This window comes from Panthera onca, chromosome E3 (genome assembly GCF_046562875.1).
Source record: "Panthera onca isolate mPanOnc1 chromosome E3, mPanOnc1 haplotype 2, whole genome shotgun sequence".
In the NCBI taxonomy this organism is placed as follows: domain Eukaryota; kingdom Metazoa; phylum Chordata; class Mammalia; order Carnivora; family Felidae; genus Panthera; species Panthera onca.
The window spans coordinates 40367993-40391732 of record NC_138354.1 but is presented as its reverse complement, the minus strand read 5'-3'; the positions used below and the strand labels follow the sequence as shown (position 1 = coordinate 40391732).

General features: G+C 56.6%; 2 protein-coding genes and 1 long non-coding RNA gene across 11 annotated transcripts; 2 read left to right on the top strand and 1 right to left on the bottom strand.

Annotated features, from left to right (window-relative positions):
- Positions 1 to 1988: 1988 nt before the first annotated feature.
- On the top strand, positions 1989 to 7044 carry LOC132688886 (uncharacterized). The gene is made up of 2 exons (XR_013552961.2): positions 1989 to 2230; positions 2860 to 7044. It is a non-coding gene; the product is annotated as an uncharacterized LOC132688886 (long non-coding RNA).
- HAGH (hydroxyacylglutathione hydrolase) lies at positions 2378 to 21355 on the bottom strand. Of its 9 annotated transcripts, none has more exons than XM_060648066.3 (9): positions 20966 to 21096; positions 18283 to 18458; positions 17661 to 17725; positions 13402 to 13519; positions 12353 to 12461; positions 9910 to 10013; positions 9531 to 9632; positions 3192 to 3271; positions 2378 to 2706 (listed from the first exon to the last, which is right to left on the bottom strand). In XM_060648066.3, exons 1-9 carry the CDS (start codon positions 21039 to 21041, stop codon positions 2586 to 2588), a joined length of 951 nt encoding a protein of 316 aa, XP_060504049.1. In that variant the 5' UTR covers positions 21042 to 21096; the 3' UTR covers positions 2378 to 2585. The 9 variants fall into 9 exon arrangements, with proteins under 9 accessions (XP_060504049.1, XP_060504050.1, XP_081647881.1 ...); XM_060648067.3 differs by having other exon boundaries at positions 2378 to 2685; XM_081791755.1 differs by having other exon boundaries at positions 18283 to 18548; positions 20966 to 21086.
- Positions 21331 to 22908, top strand: FAHD1 (fumarylacetoacetate hydrolase domain containing 1). Its single transcript, XM_060648077.3, has one exon. It carries the CDS (start codon positions 21540 to 21542, stop codon positions 22203 to 22205), a length of 666 nt encoding a protein of 221 aa, XP_060504060.3. The 5' UTR covers positions 21331 to 21539; the 3' UTR covers positions 22206 to 22908.
- The last annotated feature ends 832 nt before the right edge of the window (positions 22909 to 23740 follow it).

Below are 23740 nucleotides of genomic sequence, written 5' to 3'. Positions count from 1 at the left end.
CCACGCGGACATTGGCACTACACGAGTTTTAGCAGCAGGAAGAGCAGCAGAGACCTTAATGCCAGACGGGGGGGGCATGTCTATGGCCTGACACTTGTCACAAGTCCAGAAATCCAGTCAACCCTATTCCAGCCCAAACCACAGCTGTCAATACTCTAACGTTCGTACATACGGGCAAAGGGCCAGGTGGGGCCGTGTCCCTTCCTAGAAACGAAGACTTATTCTAAAGCTGTAGTAACGGGGAATGTGGGGCCTCAGAACGGGTCTGCACCCCCAGATGCGGGCCCTCGGGCTGGCGGTGCAGACGAGCAGGGGGGACGTAAAGTGCCTCCAGGGAGGCAAACCACCGACCGCCGGCATAAACAGCATCTTCACGTGAATTACAAACACAAGTGTCAGAAGCAAGCACGTAACCAGGAGGGCAGCAGAGGACGGAAAGTAGGAGATGAACTTGACCCCATCAAAGATTTCTTCAATAAGACGACAGAGTGCGGAGCAACCAACTCAAACACGTGTGACCGGAGCGCGGCTGACCCTCAACGGGGAAGGTCGGCGAGGAGCAAAGCCAGCAGAACACTGGCCAGAAGCCGGAGGAGAGGCAGCCCGGGGTCGGAAACGCACACGGCCAGCCTCCCCCATCCCCGCCGGTTCTCGTGCAGCCTCCACGGAGCGCCCCGCTCGCTTCCCGGGGGGCCGCAGACGCCAGCACACGCGAGGCCCGCGGAGCAGCCCCAGGGCGGTCCACACCCTCGTGCGGCGGACAAGACTCCTCCACCGGATGGACCAACACGTTCTCCCGCGTGGAAGTGCCCGTCCTCCACGGCCGGCTGGGGCCCACGTGAGAGCGTTTGAGCCGCGCCACAGCCCAAGAGCCAGTGGGGGTGGCCCAGCGGGTCCCACCACCAAGGACAACACGTGCAAAGGGAGTTGCTATCTGGGGCTCCCGGGGTGGGGAGAGGCCGGGTGCAGGGGCGCGCTTCTGTGTTCGTACGTTTCAGAGACGTTCATTTCTCTTCTTTGGCATCTGAATGTGCAGTCGGTAACACGCGAACTAAGGAAACACATCCCCGTGGGGTGGGGGGGAGGTGGGTTGGGGAGGCGGTGGCCGTGGGGTCCCTGGCTTCACGAGAACTCACGCACAGGGCCCGGCCGGAGGGAGCACAGCAGAGGGCCACACCGGATACCCGCGCTCTCCGGTACCGACAGGCCTCGCAAAGCACCACGACGCATGCTGAGACGCCCACGCCACTACGCCCAGTTGGCGGTACAGAGCTACAAAACGAAGCATCTAGAAGGACCCACCGAAACCCCATTCCCTGACACACCTGGGGGCGCAGAGGGGCTGAGGCTCCACCTAAGGCATCCTCCTCTTTGGACAAGGGTGACTGCTCCCCGGCCGCACGGCACCGTGGCCACACGGGCAGCTGCGGAGCCAGGACCCGGACCGGTCCTTGGCGACCGGAGGCCGTCTGAGGAGAGTGGCGGGAGACAACCTCAGCTGGACGAGAAGCGCTAGCCGTGGGCCGTCCAGCAGGAGAGGGTGGGGCAGGCAGGGCCTCGGGCGCCGTGCGTCACAGGGCAGAGCCGAGCGGAGGAGGTCGGGTAGGAACCGGAAAGACCTCCGGGTGCACACGTGAGCAGCCCGTCCTGCCCCCGGCTGGGCCCCAAGCCTCGTCCCTCCCCGTCCCACCTCTGGGTCCTCCCGCTACCCCCACCTGGGCTGAGGCTCGGTGCAGCCAGAGCCCGCCCCGCTCCCCCAGCCCGGGTCTGGCCTGCGGCGGCTGGCTAAGGAGATGGCCGCTGCCTGGGACAGCGGCTTTCGGGGTTTCCTCCGGCAAAAGCAGAGGGAACTCAGGGCAAGGACACGCAGGTCAGGGACCCGGCCTCCCCGCACTTCGGCCAGGGGGAAGGTGACAGGGGCCTCTCCCTGCAGGGGGGCCAGATGGATCAAACCTCAGCGGGGGCGGCAAGGTGCCGGCGGTCGCGTTGGAGAGCTCCTTCATCCACACGAGGCACGGTGTCCACGCCTGTCCCTGCGGGCGGCCCAGGACCAGGCACCCAGGGATCGGGGCCCCGCGGGGCAGAGGCCCCAAGCACAGAAACGCTGTGTCAACGAACCCTTCGCTGCCCCGGCCCAGGCCGGTGCCCCAGGTGGGGCTGGGGTTCTACTCCACGTCCACACGGAAACGGCTCTGTGAAGAGGACGCCACAGGACCCACCAGAGAAGGAGGTGAGGGCGACGCCGTCCCCCAGGCGTCCTGCTCTGGGGGGCACGGGGCAGGGAGGGGGCCGGCTCTCACAGGGTACCATGTGGGGCTCACACGGCGAGGACCAGGGCCCCCACCGAAGGCCAGAGAGAGAGTCTGCAAGCAGAGCATCGGGGAATAATACACTTTCTAGACTTCTCTTATAAATATGCATTAGAACATCTGATAACACGGGCAGAGGGCTCTGAAATTAATTTAAAATTAAGCCAAGATTGAATTTCCTGCACTCCTGGCGGGAAATTCACCTAAAACATCTGAACACCCAAAATGTGCTTGAAGGCGGCAGCAGCCACGGGCGCCCCAGGCCCTACGGCCACCTCAGTCCCGGGGCACCTTGAAATGGTCCTTCTCTTTGCGGATGGCCCTCATGGTGGTCACCGGGTCCGTCTCGCCGGCATGCTGCTGCACCGTCTTCTCCCTGTGGAAGCCGAAGGCCAGGCTGCAGGCCGCACGTGGTGCCCCCCGGCCCACCGCCCGCCCCAGGGTCCCAGGGCCCCAGGGCCCCAGGAAAGAAAAGAGCAGGCAGAAGTCGGGACATTCTTCGAAACGAAAGGCCGGCGCTAACGGCCAACTCGCGTGTTCCTAACGGTAGAAGGCCTGCTGGCCAAGCCGTCCTGCCGGCGACCCAGAGACCGGGGACACGGACTCCACACCGGCCCCCGGCAGCGCCCCGGTGACAGAGCTCCACAAGATTCCCGGGGACCGTGCCTGCCCACGCGTGGATCCTGACTGCGGTGTCAGAAAGGACCCCACACCCTGGCCACGTGTAAGGAGAGCACCCCTGACAAAGCCGCCTGCTTCCTAGGCTCAGGGCACTTGCTAAGACCCCGTGGCGTCGCCTGAGCCACCCGGGAGCTGCAGGGACTGGTGAGCGGGCCCCCGCCAGCGGCACGAGGGCGACCCAGAGGTGCCCACGCCCCTCACCTCACTCTCATGAACGGGTTGTAGGTGAACTCCTCCGCGATGGTGGACGGCACTGTGGGCTCCCCGATACCGTACTTCTCCTGCAGAGGACAGAGGTCACGTGAACACGGAAACATCTAAAGGAACATTTCAGAGTACTTTCTAATCTTAAAATATTGTCCAACTCAGAAGGCAAAGTGAACGGGGTCAGGTCAGTGCAAGGACGAGCCCCTTCCCGCTGTGGAGACGCGAGTGTCCCGGCCACCACCGACAAGTTGTCCCTTCTCCCCTTGCTGTCCTGGAAGTGGAGGGGGACGCGAAAACTTTTACACTGATATGAAGTGTGTGTTTTACATGATAAAATAACCAGCAAAAATGCAGAAAACGCAGAAGAAAACACCATCAGCCCTGCACCAAGACCAGTCATGGGCCATGCACAGCTCACTGCTTGCAAGAGTGAGGTGACAGGTGCCCGTGGTCTCTGCCCTGGGCTCACAGCCCCTCTAGAAGGCGGCAAGCTCTCGTCACAGGCTCCCCAGGAGAAAAACCCAGGACGAGCCCTCCGGTCGGGATGGTTTCACTCCTGATCCGCACCGTCTGGCCCACTGGTCACTCCTGTACGGACCTGTGCGGGACGTCAGCTGGCAGCTGGGGGTCTCCGCCCTCCCTGCGGCCCCTGCCCTTCTTCTGCCGGGCTGATCTCGAGGGCCACAGGGTCAGAGCTTGGACAGCACCTGTCAGCATCCACACGCAGGGCCCTCAGACCCGAGGGTCCCGGTGCCACCCCCAAACGTGACCAGTGGTGGCAAGAGGTGATCCTTCAACTGCTGGTGGGATGCCAAGTAGGGGTCTGGCGGGAGGTCAAGATGAAGGCTTGTCGCTAATCTCTGATCCTCCCCTTCTGGTGAAAACAAGCTGGGTGTTTTAGAACATTCCCTGCTTCCTCCAGTATTCACTCCTCCTGAGAATTCCTTCTCCACCTCCTATGAGGGAAGGAAACAAGTTAACACTTCTAAGGATAATTCTAAAACATGTCTTGACACGTATAGTCAGAGGACGATACACGGTCATCACCTTGTAGATTATCTATTAAAATGAGTGCCGGGGCGCCTGGTTAAATGTCCGACTTCAGCTCGGGTCATGATCTCACGGTTCATGAGTTCGAGCCCCACATCAGGCTCTGTACTGACAGCTGAGAGCCTGGAGCCTGCTTCGGATGCTGTGTCTCCCTCTCTCTCTCTGCCCCTCTCTCAAAAATAAGTAAGTGTCAAAAAAAAATTTTTTTAATGTTTTTTAAACTTGGGTAAAGCAAATATTTCTTAGATAAGAGACAAAAAGTATGAACCATAAAAAATATGCCGGACTTGATTATCAAAATTAAAAATGTCTGCTCTTCAAAAAACATTGTCAAAAAAATAAAAGGCAATCCACAGAACGAGGGAAACCAGCCGACAGAGGACTTGCATCCGGCATATACTTACAAAATTCTCTTGTGATCGAAAATTAGTTCAAATTTTTAAATGGCCAAAAGATTTGAACACACAGTTCACAAAATGGCCATAGACGCTCAACGTTTTGAGACACTAGGGAAATGCAAGTTAAGACCACAACGCGACTGCGCTACGTACCCATTAGAATGACTAAAACCACAACGAGTGACGATGCCGAGGGCTGGCGAGCTTGTGGAACGAGTGGAACTCTCACACTCGGCCGACGCGAGTGTAAAGTGACAGCCACTTAGGAAGCCAACTCGGCACTTTCTCTACAAGTCAAACGGACACCGCTACCACCTACCCGTTTGACTCCTAGGTATTTACTCGAGAGAAACGAAAGGGTGTGTCACACACGGATTTGTGCGCAGAGGTTCACAGCAGCCAACGCCCGGAAACGGCACAAACGTCTACGGCCGGGGGAACGGATAAACCCAACAATGGAATACTGCTCGGCGGTGAAAGGAATCAACTCCTGACACGCAGCAGCAGGGGCGCACCTCCGAATCCTGCTGCTGAGTGAACAGGAGACCGTGCATAAGGTACCTTCCGTTTACGCGAAATTCTAAAAACCGCAACGGCTCTAGGGCGCCCAGCAGATCGGTAGGTGTCCGGAGCCGCGAAGACAGCGAGGCGTGAAGAAGCCTTTCGGGGGTGGTGGAACGTTCCGTGTCTTCATTGTAATGGTCGTCGTTTCAGTGGCGTCAGTTTATCTGTCAGAATTCACTCGGCCCTGCACTTGAAACTGATGCGGTTTATCACATGTGAACTGTACCACCACAAAGTTGACACTCGAGAAAGCGTGAAAACCGTCAACAAACTTGAAAACCTTGACAAAATGTACACAGTTCCTTGAAAGACAGAAGTTGCTAACAAAATGGACTCGAGAAGACACAAACATCTAAGAGCCCCACACAAAAGACAGACGTCACTTCTAACAATGACGATGACATCTTTCCACAAAGAGAATTCAACGTCCAGATGGTTCCAATGGTGAATTCTAACATTAAAGGAAAAAACAGTATCACAGAAAGATTCTTTCAGAAAATACGAGGAAACATCTTCCGAGTCACTTAATGAGGCCAGCTCTGCCCCAGTACTAAGACCAAACACGTTACAAGAAAATAAAAGTACAGGCCAATATCCCTTGTGTACACAGACACAGAGGAACTGTGGCAGCATAATACAGCACGACAAAGTCTGTCTAGAAAGCAAGGTGGGTTTAACATTTGAAACCAACTGAGGGGGCACCCGGGGGCTCAGCCGGTTAAGCACCCGACTCTCGGTTTCAGGTCAGGTCATGGTCTCACAGCTCGTGGGATCAGGCCCCGCGTCAGCACGGAGCCTCTCTCTGCCTCTCTCTCAAAAGAAATTAAAAAAAAATGAAACCAATCGATGTACCCCGCCATATTAACAGTAAAAACAAAATATGGTTACACACTAGAGAAAAAGTCGGTTTGCAAAATTCAACACCCACTCGTGATTAAAACTCTCAGAAAACCAGGAATGGAAGGGAACGCCCTCAACCTAAGAAAGATTACAAAAACTTGCAGCTAACGTACTGGTGACACACCGAATGCTTCCCCGCCGAGACTGGGAACAAAGCAAAGGTGTCCGCTCCCACCGTCTCTATTCGGCATTGTACCGGAGACCGCAGCCGGTGTGATTAGGCCAACAAAGTAAATAAAAGGCACATCAATCGGAAAAGAAGGACGAAAAGTGTCTCTTTAGCCGATGACGGGATTGTGTGCTAAGGAATCTATGAAAAAGATGCTAGACTAAGGGAGCTTAGCAAGGTCACGATACAAAATCAAACAAGTATCATTTGTATTGCTGAAGACTTCAACAATAATCATTTTCAGGGGCGCCTGGGTGGCGCAGTCGGTTAAGCGTCCGACTTCAGCCAGGTCACGATCTCACGGTCTTTGAGTTCGAGCCCCGCATCAGGTTCTGGGCTGATGGCTCGGAGCCTGGAGCCTGTTTCCGATTCTGTGTCTCCCTCTCTCTCTGCCCCTCCCCCGTTCATGCTCTGTCTCTCTCTGTCCCAAAAATAAATAAAAAACGTTGAAAAAAAAATTTTTTTAAAACAATAATCATTTTCAGCCAAATACAAAAATGTGAAGTACTTAAGGATACATTTAACAACCTGCACAGCTTCTTTAGCAACGAGGATTATAAAATACTGCCGAGAGGAACCGATGACCTCAATAAATGGAAAGCGACGGTATATTCATGAAAAGACTCCATACTGTGAAGACCTCAGTTCTCCAAATCTTTTGTTGCATCACAGTCCCAATCAAAAGCCAAGCTGACTTTTTTGTAAAAATTAACAAGATCCTAAAATTTCTATGGAAATGCAAAGCACTTCAAAGAGCCAAAACCAATTTAAAAAAAAGACCACAGTTGGAGGACTCATACAGCCTGATTCCCAGACTTCCCACAAGCTACGGTAACTGCGACCATCTGCTATTGATGGAGGAGAAGCCCAGAGACCCACGGAACAGCGAGGAGGGTCCAGAAGTGACTCACGCCTGCACTGTCCGTTTTATTTAGCAAAGACACCAAGGTAATCCAACAAGGAAAGGACGATCTTTCCAACAAATGGTGCTGTGCGGTAGGATGTCAACTTGCAAAAGCAAAGGCACTCGCACCCCGACCTCACACGGACACCGACGTCGATACGAGCAGGATCATGGGCCTCAGTATAAATCTGAATGACCATAAGAGGTAAGACCATACAACTTTCAGGAGAAAACACAGCACAGAGTCTTGGCGGCAAGGGGTGTGCAAAGATTTCTTAGGACACAAAGGGTGTAAAGAGAAAATATCAACAAACCGAACTTCATCCAAAGTGTAAACTTTTATTCCAGAAAAGACACTGTTAAGAAAATAAAAGGGCAAGCCACAGACCGGGAGAAAATACTTGAGCTGTGTATCTGGTAAAGACGTGTTTCCAGAATACATAAGGAATTCTTGCAACTGAGTTCAGTTTTTCAAATGGACCAAAGATTTGAACAGACATTTCACAAAAGAGGACCTGTAAGAGGCCGACAGCCACCAGAGCAACGGAAACTTTAAAACCACAGGGAGACACGGCCACACGCCTATTAGAACGGCTGAAACTTAAAACGTCGGCGATACCTATGCACGGGGAGCCCCTGGGGCTTACACGTACGTCCCCAGAGGGCGGGCCAAGAGGCTCGGGAGCTTCTTCAAAGTTAAACGTACACTTCAGGCGGCCGGGCCCCGCTGCCCCAGGTCTGTACCCACACACCGGGAAACCTGTGTTCACACAAAGACGTGTGCACAGAGGTTCACGGCCACTTTGTTTACAATAGCAAAACGCTGGAAACGACCCAAGATTCCATCCACCGCGGATAAACAAATTGCAGTACAGCGCACCGCTCAGAAATCAAGAACGGGAATGAATCTCCAGTTACGTTGAGCTGAAGAGCCAGATACGGCCAGTGTTCTACGGCTCTGTTTCTGAGACTCCAGAACAGAGTGACCTACGTGACAGCCGATCTGCAGCTGGGGGGTGAAAGCAGAGTGACAAGGGAAACTCTGAATCTCGACTGGGGGTGGGGGGCTCACACAGGGGCACATACTGTCAAAAGTCATCAAACCGTGTACTGCTCGCTCAAAACGGGTATGTTTTATCAAATGGAAAGTATCCTCAACTGAGATTAGTTTTTTAAAAGTAGATAACTATGAAGCAAATTAGTGCAATGTGCACGGGGGCGCCTGGGGGGCTCAGTCAGTGAAGCTCAGGTCATGACCTGAGCCCCACGTAGGTTAGAGGCCCGCATCGGGCTCCATGCTGACCGCTCAGTGCCTGGAGCTGCTTCAGATTCTGTCTCCCTCTCTCTCTGCCCCTCCCCCACTCGCACTCTGTCTCTCTCACTCTCAAAAATAAACACTTAAAAATTTTTTAAATAAAAGTAGGTAACTACGAAGCGAATTAGTTCAGTATGAATAGATTGCTATGGAAAAAGCAGCAGGACCCATTACTAAATGAAAAGGAACAGTACGTGTGGTACATACACAGGGTGAGTTCCTGGAGATCACTAAAATACTCGCCTACATGCACTGCGAAAAAAGAGGGATAATGTTGACCAAGTGATAAAGGTGGTGTCTGAAGTCTTACAGGTTTTATTTTGTGAGCCCGTGCCCAAAACCTGATAAAGATGCTCAAAAAAAACAGGTGATTTAAGAAACAAAACTCCAAAGTAGCACTGGTCACGAACGGAGCAGAAGGCCCAGCGGCACCCGAGGCCTCCAGATGTGGCTCACTGACACCCGTCAGCCACCGGATGGGGAAGGGCCCCCAAGTCCAGGGGCACCTCCCTCAGCCCACCCACCTGCAGCAGCATTTGCAGACGCCCCACTGAAGACGCCTCCGGGACAGTAGGCCACCCCTGCAGCCACCCCTCTGAGCACCCCTAGGGGTCGCCACTGAAATAAATGCCTTCGGGACTAGCAGCCTCTGGGGCAAATCCCGCCGCTGGCCGGCAGGTGCGCTTTCCCCAAACGGGAGGCGGAGGTGCTCACTCACGGTCCCCCCTACCCTGTGCTCAGGACGTGGGGCACAGATCAGGGACCCGCAGCCCCGACCTCACCCGGGCACCTGCTGGAAATGCGGACTCCCAGGCCCAACCCGGCCCCACTGTGTCAGAAAGGACGTTAACCAGAGAACTGGGCCTTCCTCGTGGAGTTCCAGGCGGGCCGCTCCAAGAGCCGACTGGGTTGCCGGCCAGGAGGAGCGCCCTCTGCCCACACTGGACACCGCGCCCTGACAGTGCTGCTCCCAGAGAGGCACTTCGGGGTCACGGACCCGCGGACGCACCCCCGCCCGGGGCGCCCCACTCACCTTGGCCCAGGCCAGTTTCTCCTGAATGGCAGTATTGTTGGGCTCCACGTGGCGCGCGAACTTGAGGTTGTTGATGGTATATTCGTGGCCGCAGTACACTCTCTGAGGAGAACACCAAACTGTGAGTTCAGAGTCTCCGTGATCTGTCCTCAAAGCCCTCGCAGACAGGCATGCGGGGCTCTGGGCCAGGTCCTTTTAGTGACACGCACCGAGGTGTCCCTGAGGACAACGGGCATTTCTCACTTGTACGTTAAACAGCAATAAATGGTACAAGAAAAGCCACGCTTCCACAGGAAATGCCTCTGCCCTCCCATTCTTCCCAACACGGGGGACAGGACGGGCGGGAGGTAAGGACCTCGCTCCGCGGGGCCCCACCTACCGTGTCTGGAGGGAGCCGGCCCAGGATCTCAAGCAGGGCTTTGTACATCTCGTCCGCTGTCCCTTCGTAGAACTTCCCACAGCCAGCCACGAACAAGGTGTCGCCTGCAAAACGGGACAGCCACGGAGCAGTGGGGGGCTGGTGGCCAGCTCCTGAGCGACACTGGACACCAAGCGTTCATGGCTGTACCCACAGCCGGCCTCTACCAGACCCCCGACGGGCCACCCCCAACCTGGCAGGACCCAGAGAGACGCCCAGCTCTCGGCTCCCGTGCCCCAACCTCTCCCGTCAAGTCTCGCTAACTGGCACCACCGGTCCCGCCAACAGCGGCTCAAACCCACCCCTTAGGGTCTCCCAACTCCTCCCTTCACTGTCCTACCCTGTCCCCATAGCGCCGAGAGCCCCCACCAGCCCTTGTCCCCACCCACCCAGCAGCCCTCCCAGGCCCACCTCCCTAAGGCGCCTCTTTTTTCTTTTTACTTCTTTATAATTGTGTTGGGGTTTGTTTTTTCTTTTCTTAAGTAATCTCTGCACCCAACGTAGAGCTCGACTCACAACCCCAAGACTGAGAGTCACGTGCTCCACTGACTGAGCCAGCCGGGGCCCGTCCCCAAGTCTCCTCTCATCCTGGGCGGCAGTGCCAGCCCATAGAACCCCCGGGATCCCACCGGCCACCACCCGGGCCCTCAAGACCCGAGCCTGCCGCCTCACAGACCCCCTTCCTGCCTCAGCCCTTTAGAGGGGCGTCCCCTCCTCCTGACATCCCTGTTCCTGACCTGCCTCCACCCTCTTCCTGACTCCCCTCCTGGCCCTCCTCCAGATACCCCTGCTCCTGACCCTCCTCCTTCTGACCCTTCTCCAGACACCCCTGCTCCTGACCCTCCTCCTGACACCCCTCCTCCAGATACCCCTCCTCCTGGCCCTCCTTCTGATACCTCTCCTCCTGACTCCCCTCCTCCTGGCCCCCACTGAGGCTCTGTGGGCTGCTGCTTCCCGCCCTGGGTCCTCCCTGAGAAGGGCTCCGTGCCAAGCGGGGGCTCAGGCACCGTTGTTCTCCAGGCCCCGGTGGCGGGGAGTCCTCCTCCATCAGTGCAGGCCAGACTCTTCCCCGAGGTGCCGGGGGGGGGGGGGGGCCCACTGGGACCACAACCCAGGACCAGGGTGCCACCGTGGGGCCATCACAGTGTGGTGCAGCACTGTCCCCACAAGACGACAGGACGTCCTAGTGGGGTCAGGACTGGGCTGTGCCCCTGAACAGCCCCACCAGGTAGGGTGAGTCAGAACCAGCTAGAAGCCAGAGAGACCACAGAGGAGGCCGGGCTGCACACAGGAACAGGAGACTCGGGGGCCCGGCCTTCCCCTATTTACACACCGGGACCTGCCGGACGTCCCGGTTCCCACACGTTGAGTCCTCACCGTCCGTGCCTCGGACACCTGAGCTGCGCCGCGAGGACACACGCGACTTGGCACGTACAACACGCCCCCGCCGGCCGTGGTCTCACGGAGGACACGCACACCGCACGGGCCTGGGCTCAGACCGGGGTCTCTGCGCAGGCAGACCCGCCTTCCAAGGCGGGGACACGGCTTCTCCCCCCTGTGCCGTCCCGAGGGACCCGCCTCACTCCAACCCCCAAGAGCCCACCCGGCAGATACACAGACTGAAGTCCGAGGACCCAGCCGACGCAGCAATGACAGGGGCGCAGACTCTCCCGGGCCCGGTGCCCACCTGCCCCCCCACAGGCGGACGAGGCCCAGAGCGAGCTCAGGGCCGCACAGCCCGAACTCGGGTCGCCCCAGGGACCACACCTCCTGCTGCTGCACCACCGAAGACACTGAGAACGGCTGCAGTCTTTAAAGTCGGCTTCGACGGGGGAAGAGGGGCTCACGAGCGCCGTGGAGGTCCCAGAGGCCCCGTGCACCCCACGCTCCGTCTGTGGTTTCCCTGAGTTAACATCTCATGTCACCCGCGCCGCACTTGGCTGTCGACTGAGCCCTGCCGCAGAGCCGACGTGGGTCCCCACCCGGATCCCCACACGCACCCGCCCGGCTGCAGAGCCGCTCTGGGCCCCCATGCTGCCTCTGGCCGCCGCAGGGCCTGCTCGAGGCTGGGGCTGATTCGCTCTGCCGCTCCGGTCCTCACCGGCTCCCCCATCAGCAGCAACATTCTCTCACTTTCCCTCCGAAGGGAAAATCCCCTTCGACTGCTGGAAAGGCCTACCTGCCGGCCACTCACGCAGGCCGAGGCCGGGGGTGCATCCAAACAGCGGCCTTCCCACGCTCTGCCCCCAGGGCTGCAGGCCCCCTGAGGCCCCCTGCCAAGCCCTGCTCGGGAAGCCTGGCCGCAAACGCTCCGCTTCTCCGCCCCGAGCTCTCAGACAACCCTAAGTCACGGGGGTCTTTTAAAGTGCACCCGCCCCAGCACGCACATCAGAACACTCCTCACCTGTGAACACAGCAGGAGGCTCAGAGCTCCCGGGCTTGCTCACGAAGTAGCAGATGTGGCCAGAAGTGTGGCACGGTGTCGACAGGCACTTGACGTTGAGAGACCCCACCTTAAACGAAGCACGCACTGGCGTGGGCTCCCTGCACGCTGGGGACTCGCCCACGGGCTCCCAGGAGGCGGACCACCGATCCCACGGACTCCCCCTCAGACCCTCAACGCCCCGAGGAGAGCACGGCTTCCATCACCACTGCTCCACCGAGCAGGACCCCGACCTCGAGGGCGCCCCAGAGGCGAGGCGCACTGCAGCCTGGTATTGCTGGTGTGCAAAAGCAGAGGGGCTTCTCTTGCTTTCTTCCTCGACATCGGGCCAAATTTGAACCAGGTGTCGTGCTAGAAAAGCGAGCTTTCCTTCTTAAGTACTTGACCTTCCGTTTGGTTTTCCTTCTCTGTCTCCCACTGCCCCCCTGCCAACTTTAAAACAAAACTTTCAAACCTACCAAAAAACTGAAAAAAAGAGGAACTTCTGTGACCTTTACCCGGGTCACCAAATGCTAACGGTGCGCACGTCCGCAGCGTGTCCTGTGCACACACGCCTGGAGTCGCGCACGCACTGACACAGCGCCCCTAAAGGCTCCAGCCGAGTCTCCCAGGAGAGGGACGTCCCCTCGCTTAACCGCACATCGTCATCACTTCCAAGAGACGTGACGCTGATGTGAGAACCTGACGCGTGCGTGCTCTGTTTTTCCACTTCCCCAACGGTCTCAAAACCCTGCCTGGCAGCCTCTCCCCGCAGCCGGGACCATCGGCCTACTGACGTGCCTGTGATGCTCTGACACTGGGGACCGTGCAGGCCTAGGCGGCCCCGAGAGGCCCTCCACCCATTCGCAGGTTATGCAGGTTATCCGATCCCAAGCCCTCAAGGTCCCCTCTGGGCCCCTGGGTAGGGGAGGGAACTGCCAGGAGCAGGGCAAGTGTCCCTGCCACACCCCGCCCCTTTAAGGCCCAGAGGCCAACCCCGTTCGAGTGCTTTCCATTCGTTCGCTGCTCACCTGCAGTGTGGACAGATGCGTGACCTTGTGAGTCAGCGCCCCGATCCGGTCATCGCCCCCACACACCTTCAACCCAGGCTCCAACTTGACCAGCTTCTCGTTCCCACCAGCGTGGTCCCTGGAAGTTGGAAAGGAGACCTGGGCTCCTGCTCATGGGAGGGGCCCGCTTGCTCTTAAACCCCGACCAGATGTTCTTTCCTGGTTACCTTCTCAGAAGCGGGAACGCATCTCCCAACACAGGAAACTGGCCTCAGTGTCATTTGGCTCCACTGAAAAGAACGCTCTCAGATACGCCATTCCCAAATGAGGCACTTCTGTGCCCCTGCCCTGTTGCGGGAGAAGCTTCTGGAGCGACCGACCCAAATCACAAACACCTGGATAATCCCTAAGCCCCCAGCTCCCAAGCTTTGGGCACATAAGAGTCGCCAGAGGATCCGTAAGAAGCACCAAGTCCTGGCTCCTGCCCCGCTCCTGACGCCGTTGGCCGGGGGGCGGCCGGCACAGCGGGAGTTTCAAAGGCCCCCTCGTCCCAGTTTGGGACCCGCTGCTCTGAGCACACAGGCCCATCTACAGTTACACCCAAAAGAATAAGATATCCAGGAATAAACCTAGCCAAGGAGATGAAAGGCTTGTACTCTGAAAACTATAATACACTGAACAAAAGCGTTTGCAAGAAGTGGAGTAGAAAAACAAAATCGCTAAAATTTCGATACTACCCAAAGCAATCTACAGGTTTAATTCAATCCCTGTCAAAATAACACCAGCATCCTTCACAGAGCTAGAACAAACGATCCTAAAATCTGTATGGATCCACAAAAGACCCCGAATAACCAAAGCAACCCTGAAGAGGAAAGCCAAAACTTCAAGCTGTATCACAAAGCTGTCCTCATCGAGACAGTATGGTACTGGCACGAGAACAGACACTCAGGTCAATGGAACAGGATAGAGAACCCAGAAGTGGACCCACAAACAGATGGCCGACTCCTCTTGGACCAAGCAGGAAAGAATACCCAATGGAATAAAGACAGTCTCTTCAACAAGTGATGCTGGAAAAACTGGACAGCAAACATGAAGAAAAATGAATCCGGACCAATTTCTTACACCAGACACAAAAATAAACTCAAAATGGATGAAAGGCCTAAATGAAGACAGGAAGCCATCAAAATCCTCGAGGAGAACAGAGGCGGTAACTTCTTTGACCTCAATCAGAGCAACTTCTTACTACACACACCTCTGGAGGCAAGGCAAACGAAAGCAAAAATTGGGACCTCATCAAGATAAAAAGCTTCTGCACAGCGAAGGAAACAATCAACAAAACTAAAAGGCAACTGACAGAATGGGAGAAGATACTTGCAAATGACATAGGAGATAAAGGGTTGGTCTCCAAAATCTATAAAGAACTTATCAAACTGATGTGCCTGTGATGCTCCTGACATAGGGGACCATCCAGGCCAAAACACAAATAATCCAGTGAAGAAATGGGCAAAAGACACAAATAGACACTTCCCCAAAGAGGACATCCAGATAGCCAACCCACACATGAAAAAATACTCGACATCACTCATCATCAGGGAAATACAAATCAAAACCACAATGACATACCGCCTCACACCTGTCAGAATGGCTCACGTGAACAACTCAGGCAACAAGAGACGTTGGCGAGGATGCGGAGAAAGGGGAACCCTTTCTGGTGGGAATGCAAACCGGTGCAGCCATTCTGAAGAAAAGTATGGAGGTCCCTCAAAAAATTAAAAACAGAACTACCCTACGGCCCAGCAGTTGCACTGCTAGGTATCTATCCAAGGGATACAAGAACACCCCAGGGGCGCCTGGGTGGCGCAGTCGGTTAAGCCTCCGACTTCAGCCAGGTCACGATCTCGCGGTCCGTGAGTTCGAGCCCCGCGTCGGGCTCTGGGCTGATGGCTCAGAGCCTGGAGCCTGTTTCCGATTCTGTGTCTCCCTCTCTCTCTGCCCCTCCCCCTTTCATGCTCTGTCTCTCTCTGTCCCAAAAATAAATAAAAAACATTGAAAAAAATTAAAAAAAAAAAAAAGAACACCCCAATGTTTATAGCAGCATTATCTACAACAGCCAAGGTAAGGAAGCAGCCCAAGTGTCCTCTGACTGATAAATGAATAAAGAAAATGCGATATATTTATGTGCGTACACACACACACAACGGAACATTAGTCGTAAAAAAGTATGAACTCTTGCCGTTGGCAACGACACAGATAGGTCTAGAAAGTACAATGCTAAGCAAAATAAGTCAGAGAAAGACAAATACCGTGTGATCTCACTCATACGTGGAATTTAAGAAACAAACGAGCAAAGGGAAAAACAAATCGGGGGGGCGGGGGGCAGGCCAAGAGACAGACTCTGAACTACAGAGAACACGCTGATGGTCACCAGAGGGGGCGGGGGAAACAGGATGGGGATTAAGAGTGCGCTTGTCGTGGCGACCTCCAGGTGACGTAGGAACTGCTGAATCACTGTACCGTACACGTGAAGCTAACGTAACAATGCACGTTAACTAGCGTCAAAATTAACACTTCAGGGGTGCCTGGGGGGCTCAGCCAGTTAAGCATCCGACTCAGGCTCATCAGGTCATGGTCTCACGGTCATGGGATTGAACCCCTTGTGGGGCTCTGCATAGGATTCTCTCTCTCTCCTCTCTCTCTCCCTCTACCCTCTCCCTCGCTCATGCTCTCTCTAAAATAAAATGTTAAAAATTAAAATATTAAAAACTTTAAAACATAAAAACACTTGTATCTAAACAAACAAACAGATAGACACACACACACAAACGGGCAGAGGCAGAGGGCGAGCTGGGGCCAGGCCAGCCCTGGACACACTCCCCCCCACCCACCCCCACCCTGCAAGGGATTCTAACCTCAGCCAGGACACTCCTCCAGGGCTCCCAGCGCTCAACAGGGGCAGCCTGACCTGCGCTTCAGAAACGGGAAAAGAGTTCCACCCCTGGCCTTGGGCTGGAACCACACCAGCGTGAGCCCAGGGCCCTGACCTCGGAGCAGGGCTAGCGTCCCAACACCAGATCAGCCTTCCGAGGACAAGGCGAGGGCTGCGGATGGCCAGAGAGCGCCTGCTCCTCACCACACATTTATCTACGGAGTCCTCCGGGGGCCCAGACACGGCAGAGCCCAGAGATAACGGGGGCGGGCCCTTCCCCCACCCCCAGGTCAGCTCCACACAGGCCAGCGTCCCAGCACTGTCCCCCACTGACCTGCAGAAACACCTCCGCCTCCACCGAGGAGAGCGAGGACAGTGAGAGAGGGAGGCGCCTACGCCCTGGGGCTCAGCCTGGGACCCAGTTTGGGATCTTGTGTTCCAACACAAACGCGTGAAAAACCTCAGAGCATCGCAACATCAGAAAAGTGACGTGGTGGTTACTTGGCGCAGGAGAGAGGCCGCAGCCCGCAGGGCACCTTCCAGAAAGAGCAGCTGGCTGGGCGGCGGCCAAGGGCACGGCAGTAAACCCATCCATCAGCACCAGGAATTAACACCTGACGCCCCCATAGACTCTCAGCGGCTTAGTTACATCGACCGAGAAGGTGCCACCACGGAGCAAACTCTGGCCGACCCACGTGCCCAGGACACTCCCACAGGGAAGACGCCCCACGTAGACTCAAGCACAGCAACGGTCTCGGGGACGGGCTGTCAGGGGCTGGCTGCCCTCAGACACTTAATTAGAACAGAAAATGAGCCAAATAAAGATTTTTTTCCAGCTGAGAAGAGACTCAAAAGTTTCAAAAACCCCACAGGAGGGTCTAAAACCCAAACACAAGTGCTCCTTTCATCCTTTTCCCTTCAAATTTCAAAAACCACAACCTCTCCAAATACACCTGCTTGATTTTTAAAAACACTAACATCTAGACTAGTTTCTTCCCCGACATCAAAGCCGGTCTCCCATCTCACAAGCCCAAGAGCCTTCAAAGATGCGGCTGGAGGTCCTCCCCACAGAGCCCCGGAGTTAGCAGAGCCCGTGGCCGGGGCCAAGGTCGAGGGGCAGCAGCCCGGAGGCTGGCGCCCTCGAGTCCTCTCACGGTCCCACCGGGGCCAGCCCTCGGCTGCGCAGAGGATACAGCTGGGAGGGGACGGCTTCCGGGGACCCCGACGCCCCAGGCCTCCGCCTGTGGGAGGGTCCAGGGAGCCTGCAGGTGCCGACCCCCACGGACACCAGCCTGGGGCGTACAGGCCCAGGCAGCTCGACTGACGTGGAGGTAGCTCGGGCTCCAGAGCTTACCAGTGGTGGTGGGTGGTGAGCACTGTGGTCAGCTTCACGCCGTGCTTTCTCACCGTTTCTACGACCTGCAGCCAAACGTGAGACAAGAAATGGGCCATGGCCACGCTCCCAGCACTGGCTCCAAAGCCTGCGGGGGTGCCCAGCGGGACCCAGGGTTTGCCAGGAGGGGCTGGGCCCTGACCTGACCCTGCCGACCTGTGCCCCCCCGTCCCCCAACACCCCTCCAGCAGCGCAGGGCAAAGGTGGCCTTTTTCTCTCATGCAGCAAGTGGCAGCTCCATGCCGGCCACAACCTGAGCCCCTCCAGACGATGTCGCCGCCCCCAGAGGCAGTGCGGAGGGACAGCAAGCCTCGTGGAAGGGCAGGCAGGCTGAGGGGGGCTCCTGCTCCCTCCCCCCCCCACCAGGGACCTTACAGACAGAAACCCACTTCTCTCCACGCCCCAGCCTTTGCCGGCCCCACCCCTCCCTGGCCTTCCGCCCCACAGCAGAGTGGCCGGACACTAGTTCAGTTGTTTTTCAAAACCAAATGGATTAATTTCGGTTTAGCTTCGGCCAAGCCGCGAGGACACTGCAGATAGGAACCCCGGCGGGGGACAAACACGCGGCGCTGGGGCCTCCCACCTTCTGAGGCTGCACCGGGTCCACGATGGCGGCCTCCTTGGTCTCGCCGTCGATGATCAGGTACATGTAGTTGTCGGTCAGCGCGGGCAGCAACTCGACCCTCAGGGTTCCCTGGTCCATGGTGGAGCTCTTCCTACAGTCCGTGTGATGGAGAAGGACGCCCAGCAGGGCCGGACCTGAAGACAAAGGGCAGCCCCGGTCAGCGTCCACAGGAGGCCGCGCCAGGCTGACACGGCACAGGAGCCCTGGCGTCCTGATGCCACGACCTGGGGAAGTGACAGCGAGCAACAGAGCGTGAGGCTGGCCGTGTCTGCTTCTCTGAGTTCCTTTGGTAAAGAAGAAAATACCCTCACTTTACCATATCCGCAAGGAAAATACAGAAAATTATTCATGTGCATATTCACAAATCATTTCTCTCAGACCATGATCCTTATTTTCTTTCTCGCGGGTTCCAAGAGGACAGAAGGACCAGCTTGTGGCTGTGATCAAATCACCGTCAGCTGTGACCGCCGCTCGTTCTGGGTGCTCACACCTGACTCAGACCAGGAAGAGAGGAAGCCAGAGGGCACATGCCCAGCGGGACTACGTTTCAGTGCCCCGCGGCCCAGCTAACAGAGCCTCAGTCACACGGGCTCACCGCCCCTCCCAGGCCTCCAGCCAGAGAAGAGAACAATATTCACTTTCAAAGGGCAGAACTGGAAGTCTGGATAACCCCCAAAACCCACCAGGGGCCACCAGGGTTCCAGATTCAAGTGTGCAGGAGACGGAATCACCATCTGTTGAGCCACAGGACCCCGCCAGGGCAAGAGCCAAAAGCAGCCTCCGCCAAGGAGTCAGGTGCCAAAATATTTTCAACAAACTTATTCAACCTAAAAATTCACAGAGGCGCCAACAATACTCTAAGTCTTAACGCAAAAAAAGATCAACACCACTAACGGTGACAGGACCCGGCCATGAAATTCTGGGGTCGGTACTGGGATCGGGGGGCCTCCCCCTGAAGGGATCCAAAACGCAGGCAGCACCAGCTGACTGACGGACCGCGGCCCCAGGGGCGGTGGCGTGCTCATGGGGAAACTGGCCGAATCGCAGCTTTAAAGAGGACACCAAGTATCCAATTCCCCTTTCCTCTGACCAGCGGCTGGCATTTCCCCGGCCCTTCTCGCCCGCGGCAAAACAAACATTTCTGTATCATCCAGTTTCTGTGATATTCCACCGCTGCTAAAGTCCAGTGCTATCAGGGCCCAGGAAGGACTGCAGAGCAGAGTGGGGTGGGGGTGGGGGGGGGTGACAGGATTAAAGGATTAAAGCAAGACTCTGCAGGCTGGGAGAGGAGCGCTACCAGTGAAGGAACACTACTTACAACCTGTGCCGAGGCTTCTCCTGGGGAGCCTGGGGAACTCACAATTATTTCTGCAGGCACCAGCAGAAACATTAGTCCTTTTCCAAAAATTATATGCCTGAGAAATGCTTCCAGCTCACTGGTTTGCAACCAGTTTGCTTGTGTATAAGCAGAGGGCACAGGACTGCAGCCTATAGTCGGGGCCAAGTCCTGAGACCTGTTTTGAGTGGCTTCTCTCTCTCTCTCTTTTTAACATACGGATTTTTTTTTTTCAGTTTATTTATTTTGAGGGAAAAAGAAAGCACGAACAGGGGGAGGGGCAGAGAGAGGGAGGGAGAGAAGCCCAAGCAGGCTGCACCCTGTCAGCACTGAGGCTGCCCGGGGCTTGAACTCACAAACCATGAGATCATGACCTGAGCCGAAACCAAGCCCCAGACAGGCGATCTGCCAGAGGCCCTGACAGTCCGGTGAGGGTCTCCGGGGGCCCTTCCCTTAGCAAGGGCAACAGCTCACCCACTCCAGACCCCTGAGAGCGCTCGCTGAGATTTGCAGGGGCTGGCTTCCTGTCCCTAACAGCTGTGTGCTCATTCGGGTAACGACTAACCATCTCCAAAGGCTCAGGTTAACCTACTGCCCCTGCCGCTACGCCAGCCACAAGAGACGTCAGGAATAAGGAAAAAGATTTCAAGATCAAGGTCAAAACATTCCCTCAAGGCGGGAGGGAACACGGTGACTGTGACAGCTGCAGGAGCAGGCCCCTGGGCCGGCGCGTCCCACGCCTCTCAGTCTGGAGGGCTGGGTGGTGAGGAAGAGAGGCTGGGGGGGAGGGGGGCGGGGGGGGGGGGCCAAGGTTCCCACAGCTCCCGGGACCCGCGCCGGGTCTGTGCCCTTTGTCTACACCTCGGAATCGTGTGGCCCGGGTTTCTCCTGTAGGAGAAGACGGGAACGCGCTCCCCGGGGCTATGGGCCCGCCGGGGCGGGGAGGCGGCGCGAGGCTCCTTACCGGGCACAGTTCCTGCAGCAACCCCCAGCTGACCAGTGACCCCGCTGTCTTTAGCCCCCGCCAAGCCTGACTCAAGCGCCGCGGCGCCTTTTCCCGACCCCAGGCGGCCTGCCTGCGCGGGGGTTACGAGCCTGTGTCGACAGAAAACAGCGTCAGCCCGCGGCGGACCGGCGCCTCCCGGCCGTCCCCGGCGCCCCGGCCCCCCTCGGGCGGGCGCGGCGGCCTAACCGCCGTTACCCGGCTCGACGCCGGCGGAATCCCCTCCGCGGGCCGGTCCCCGCGCCCCCGACCCCTGTCAGGCGCGCGCCTCGTCAGACCCCGGCCAGCCCCGGCCCACGTACCCAGGCCGCGGCGGGCGCAGGCGGCTCCCAGTGCGGAGACGCTCCGGAGGCCGAGCAGCCCGCGGCCCAGCACCATGACCCGGGGCGGCGGCAGCGGCGGCGGCGGCGGCGGCGGCGCGAGGGGCGGACGGGCTGCACACGCCGGCAACGCGCCGCGGCCAATCGGCGCCCGCTGCCCCGCCCCCCAGCCAATCGGCGCACGTCTCGCGCCCCCGCCCCAGACCCCGACCAATCGGCGCTCGCGTCCAAACCCGTGCCCGCTCGCGGCCCGGCAGCGGCGGACCTGATCTCCGGCCGGGAGGCGGCAGGAGGCGGCTGAGGCGGCGACCGGAGAGCAGCGTCAGGGCCTCCGCCTCTCTCCAGGGACCAGACCGGTGGCCGAGGGAGCTGCTGGACAGCGGCTCCCAGGAGTTCGAGCGCTGCGACTCCCGAGCGCCCGGTAGAGCGCAGAGCGGAACTGGCCGTCGCCGACGGGACGGCGCTCAGAGGTAGTTGGTTCTCTCCCGGGCGCCGTAGGCATCAGGTGACCGCGTTCCGGCGGAGTCACGTGACTCCGGGGTCGCGCGACCGAGACATGGCAGCCCCCAGGCCGTTGTCCCGCTTCTGGGAGTGGGGGAAGAACATCGTGTGCGTGGGCAGGAACTACGCGGAGCACGCCAGGGAGATGCAGAGCGCCGTGCCGAGCGAGCCGGTGCTCTTCCTGAAGCCGTCCACCGCCTACGCCCCCGAGGGCTCGGCCATCCTCATGCCGGCCTACAGCCGCAACCTGCACCACGAGCTCGAGCTGGGCGTGGTAATGGGCAGGCGCGGCCGCGCGGTGCCCGAGGCCGCGGCCATGGACTACGTGGCCGGCTATGCCCTGTGCCTGGACATGACCGCCAGAGACGTGCAGGACGAGTGCAAGAAGAAGGGGCTGCCCTGGACCCTCGCCAAGAGCTTCACGGCCTCCTGCCCCGTCAGCGCGTTCGTGCCCAAAGAGAAGATCCCCGACCCTCACAACCTGAAGCTCTGGCTCAAGGTCAACGGCGAACTAAGGCAGGAGGGTGACACGTCCTCCATGATCTTTTCCATCCCCTACATCATCAGCTACGTTTCTAAGATCATGACCTTGGAAGAAGGAGACATTATCTTGACCGGGACGCCAAAGGGAGTCGGACCCGTTAAAGAAAACGATGAGATCCAGGCTGGCATACACGGGGTCGTCAGTATGAGATTTAAGGTCGAAAGGCCAGAGTACTGAGTCTGTACAAAGCACCCGGACTTCTTAAGTTTCAGGAGAGAAGGGAGGTGGACAGAAGAAGCAAGCAAAATTGTTAAATGCAACGATGCTTTAATAAGAAATAATTTTTAAATATGACTTAATTGGGTTGTTATGACTTAAGGAAGACGGACTCTTCCAGAAAACGTGATCGAAAAGCTGGGCCAGAAATGGAAAGAACGATTGTGTTTTAGGAAAAAAACAAAAACAAAAAACAAAGTTTTCGTGAAGCTTCCAAAGAGGAGAATTTATCAAACTAAATGTTCAGAGGCCTTACTTTCCTTTCCTAAAACCAGACTGGATAAGACTTTTCCGTGAGTCATTCTGGGATCAGGAATTCAACACTGAAAATCTGCAAAGGAAGTTGAAAATCATGTTTTCTAAAATTCCTTGATCAATCACGATAACCATCTGGAGGTAATTGTAAAAATAAAAAATTTCCACCTTACTGACACATACCAGGCCCACCATATTAATTGGCAGAATTAATCTCCAGCATTCCGAGTGATTCTTATCACGGAACTGGGGAAAACCACTACTCCACGTAATCAGTTAATTTAAGATTGTAATAAGTGACCAATTAATGATGACCTCACTCATCTGTGCCATGGCCCGTAGATTCTGAATTTGGGAGATAATTTTGAAACGATTATTTTCCAAATAAATACGCTATCTTTTGTTTGGCCTTAAAGTGTACTTTTTCTCCTCCGGTAGTGGCTAGGAAGGACGCTTTCGCATGAAGGGGCTTCAAACCTTGATCATTGCTCTTTGGCCTCTGGAGCACTGCGCTCTACTAACAGAGTTAATCAGCAGCTCCACCTCCAGCCAGACACAGGAGGCTTCGGGGAAGTTGAATGGCCTGGGAGAGCTACTCTTGTTCTTGCCTGCCCTCCTCGGACGGAGAGTCTCGGCAAGACGCACAGTGCCAGCGTCCGCTGGCCCCTCCCAGAAAGCTGAGGACATCTCATTTAATAATAGCTCACATTTATTGAACCCTTAGTACTGCTAGGCACCGTGCCAAGAGCTTTCCGCGTATTACTGAACCCTCAGCAAAGCTGTGAGATTGCCCTGCCTACCGTCCCTATCGCACGGGAAGATATGGATTTAGAGGCTAGCCGGCCTGGCTCCACAGTCACTCAGCTGAGGGAGAGCGCCGTGCTCTAACCCAGCTTTCCTAAGACCAGAACTTGAAGTCTTGACCACAAGGCAGGCTGCATCTTGTAAGCAGATCTACGGGAAGACTCAGACGTTTAGGTATTAGGCAACCCCCACATTTAATTCCACACTTACTGTGAGGTGCCGGGATTGGACTTGTTTACTAAATGTCACACTATCCTAACTTCTTTTCTAATCAGGTTTCTTATTGTAACTGCTCAAGCAGTATACGCTTATTACAGAAGAGGTGGGGAACATGAATAAGCGAAACACGCAAAATTTCTTTCACCCAGAGCCAGCTACAGTGAAGCATGCAGTCTGCCTTCTTCCAAACCTGTGGATGACATTGTAATTTTTAATTT

What these genes read in the sequence shown, in the direction of transcription:
- FAHD1 (XM_060648077.3), top strand. Translation starts at nt 21,540, where the DNA reads ATGGCAGCCCCCAGGCCGTTGTCCCGCTTCTGGGAGTGGGGGAAGAAC.
- HAGH (XM_081791754.1), bottom strand. Translation starts at nt 21,041, where the DNA reads ATGGTGCTGGGCCGCGGGCTGCTCGGCCTCCGGAGCGTCTCCGCACTG. An exon ending in CGCATCTGTCCACACTGCAG is followed by an intron (nt 12,462 to 13,401) that starts GTGAGCAGCGAA and finishes GCTTCGTTTAAG; the next exon opens with GTGGGGTCTCTCAACGTCAA. An exon ending in AGAAACTGGCCTGGGCCAAG is followed by an intron (nt 4,154 to 9,530) that starts GTGAGTGGGGCG and finishes CTTCCCTCATAG; the next exon opens with GAGGTGGAGAAGGAATTCTC.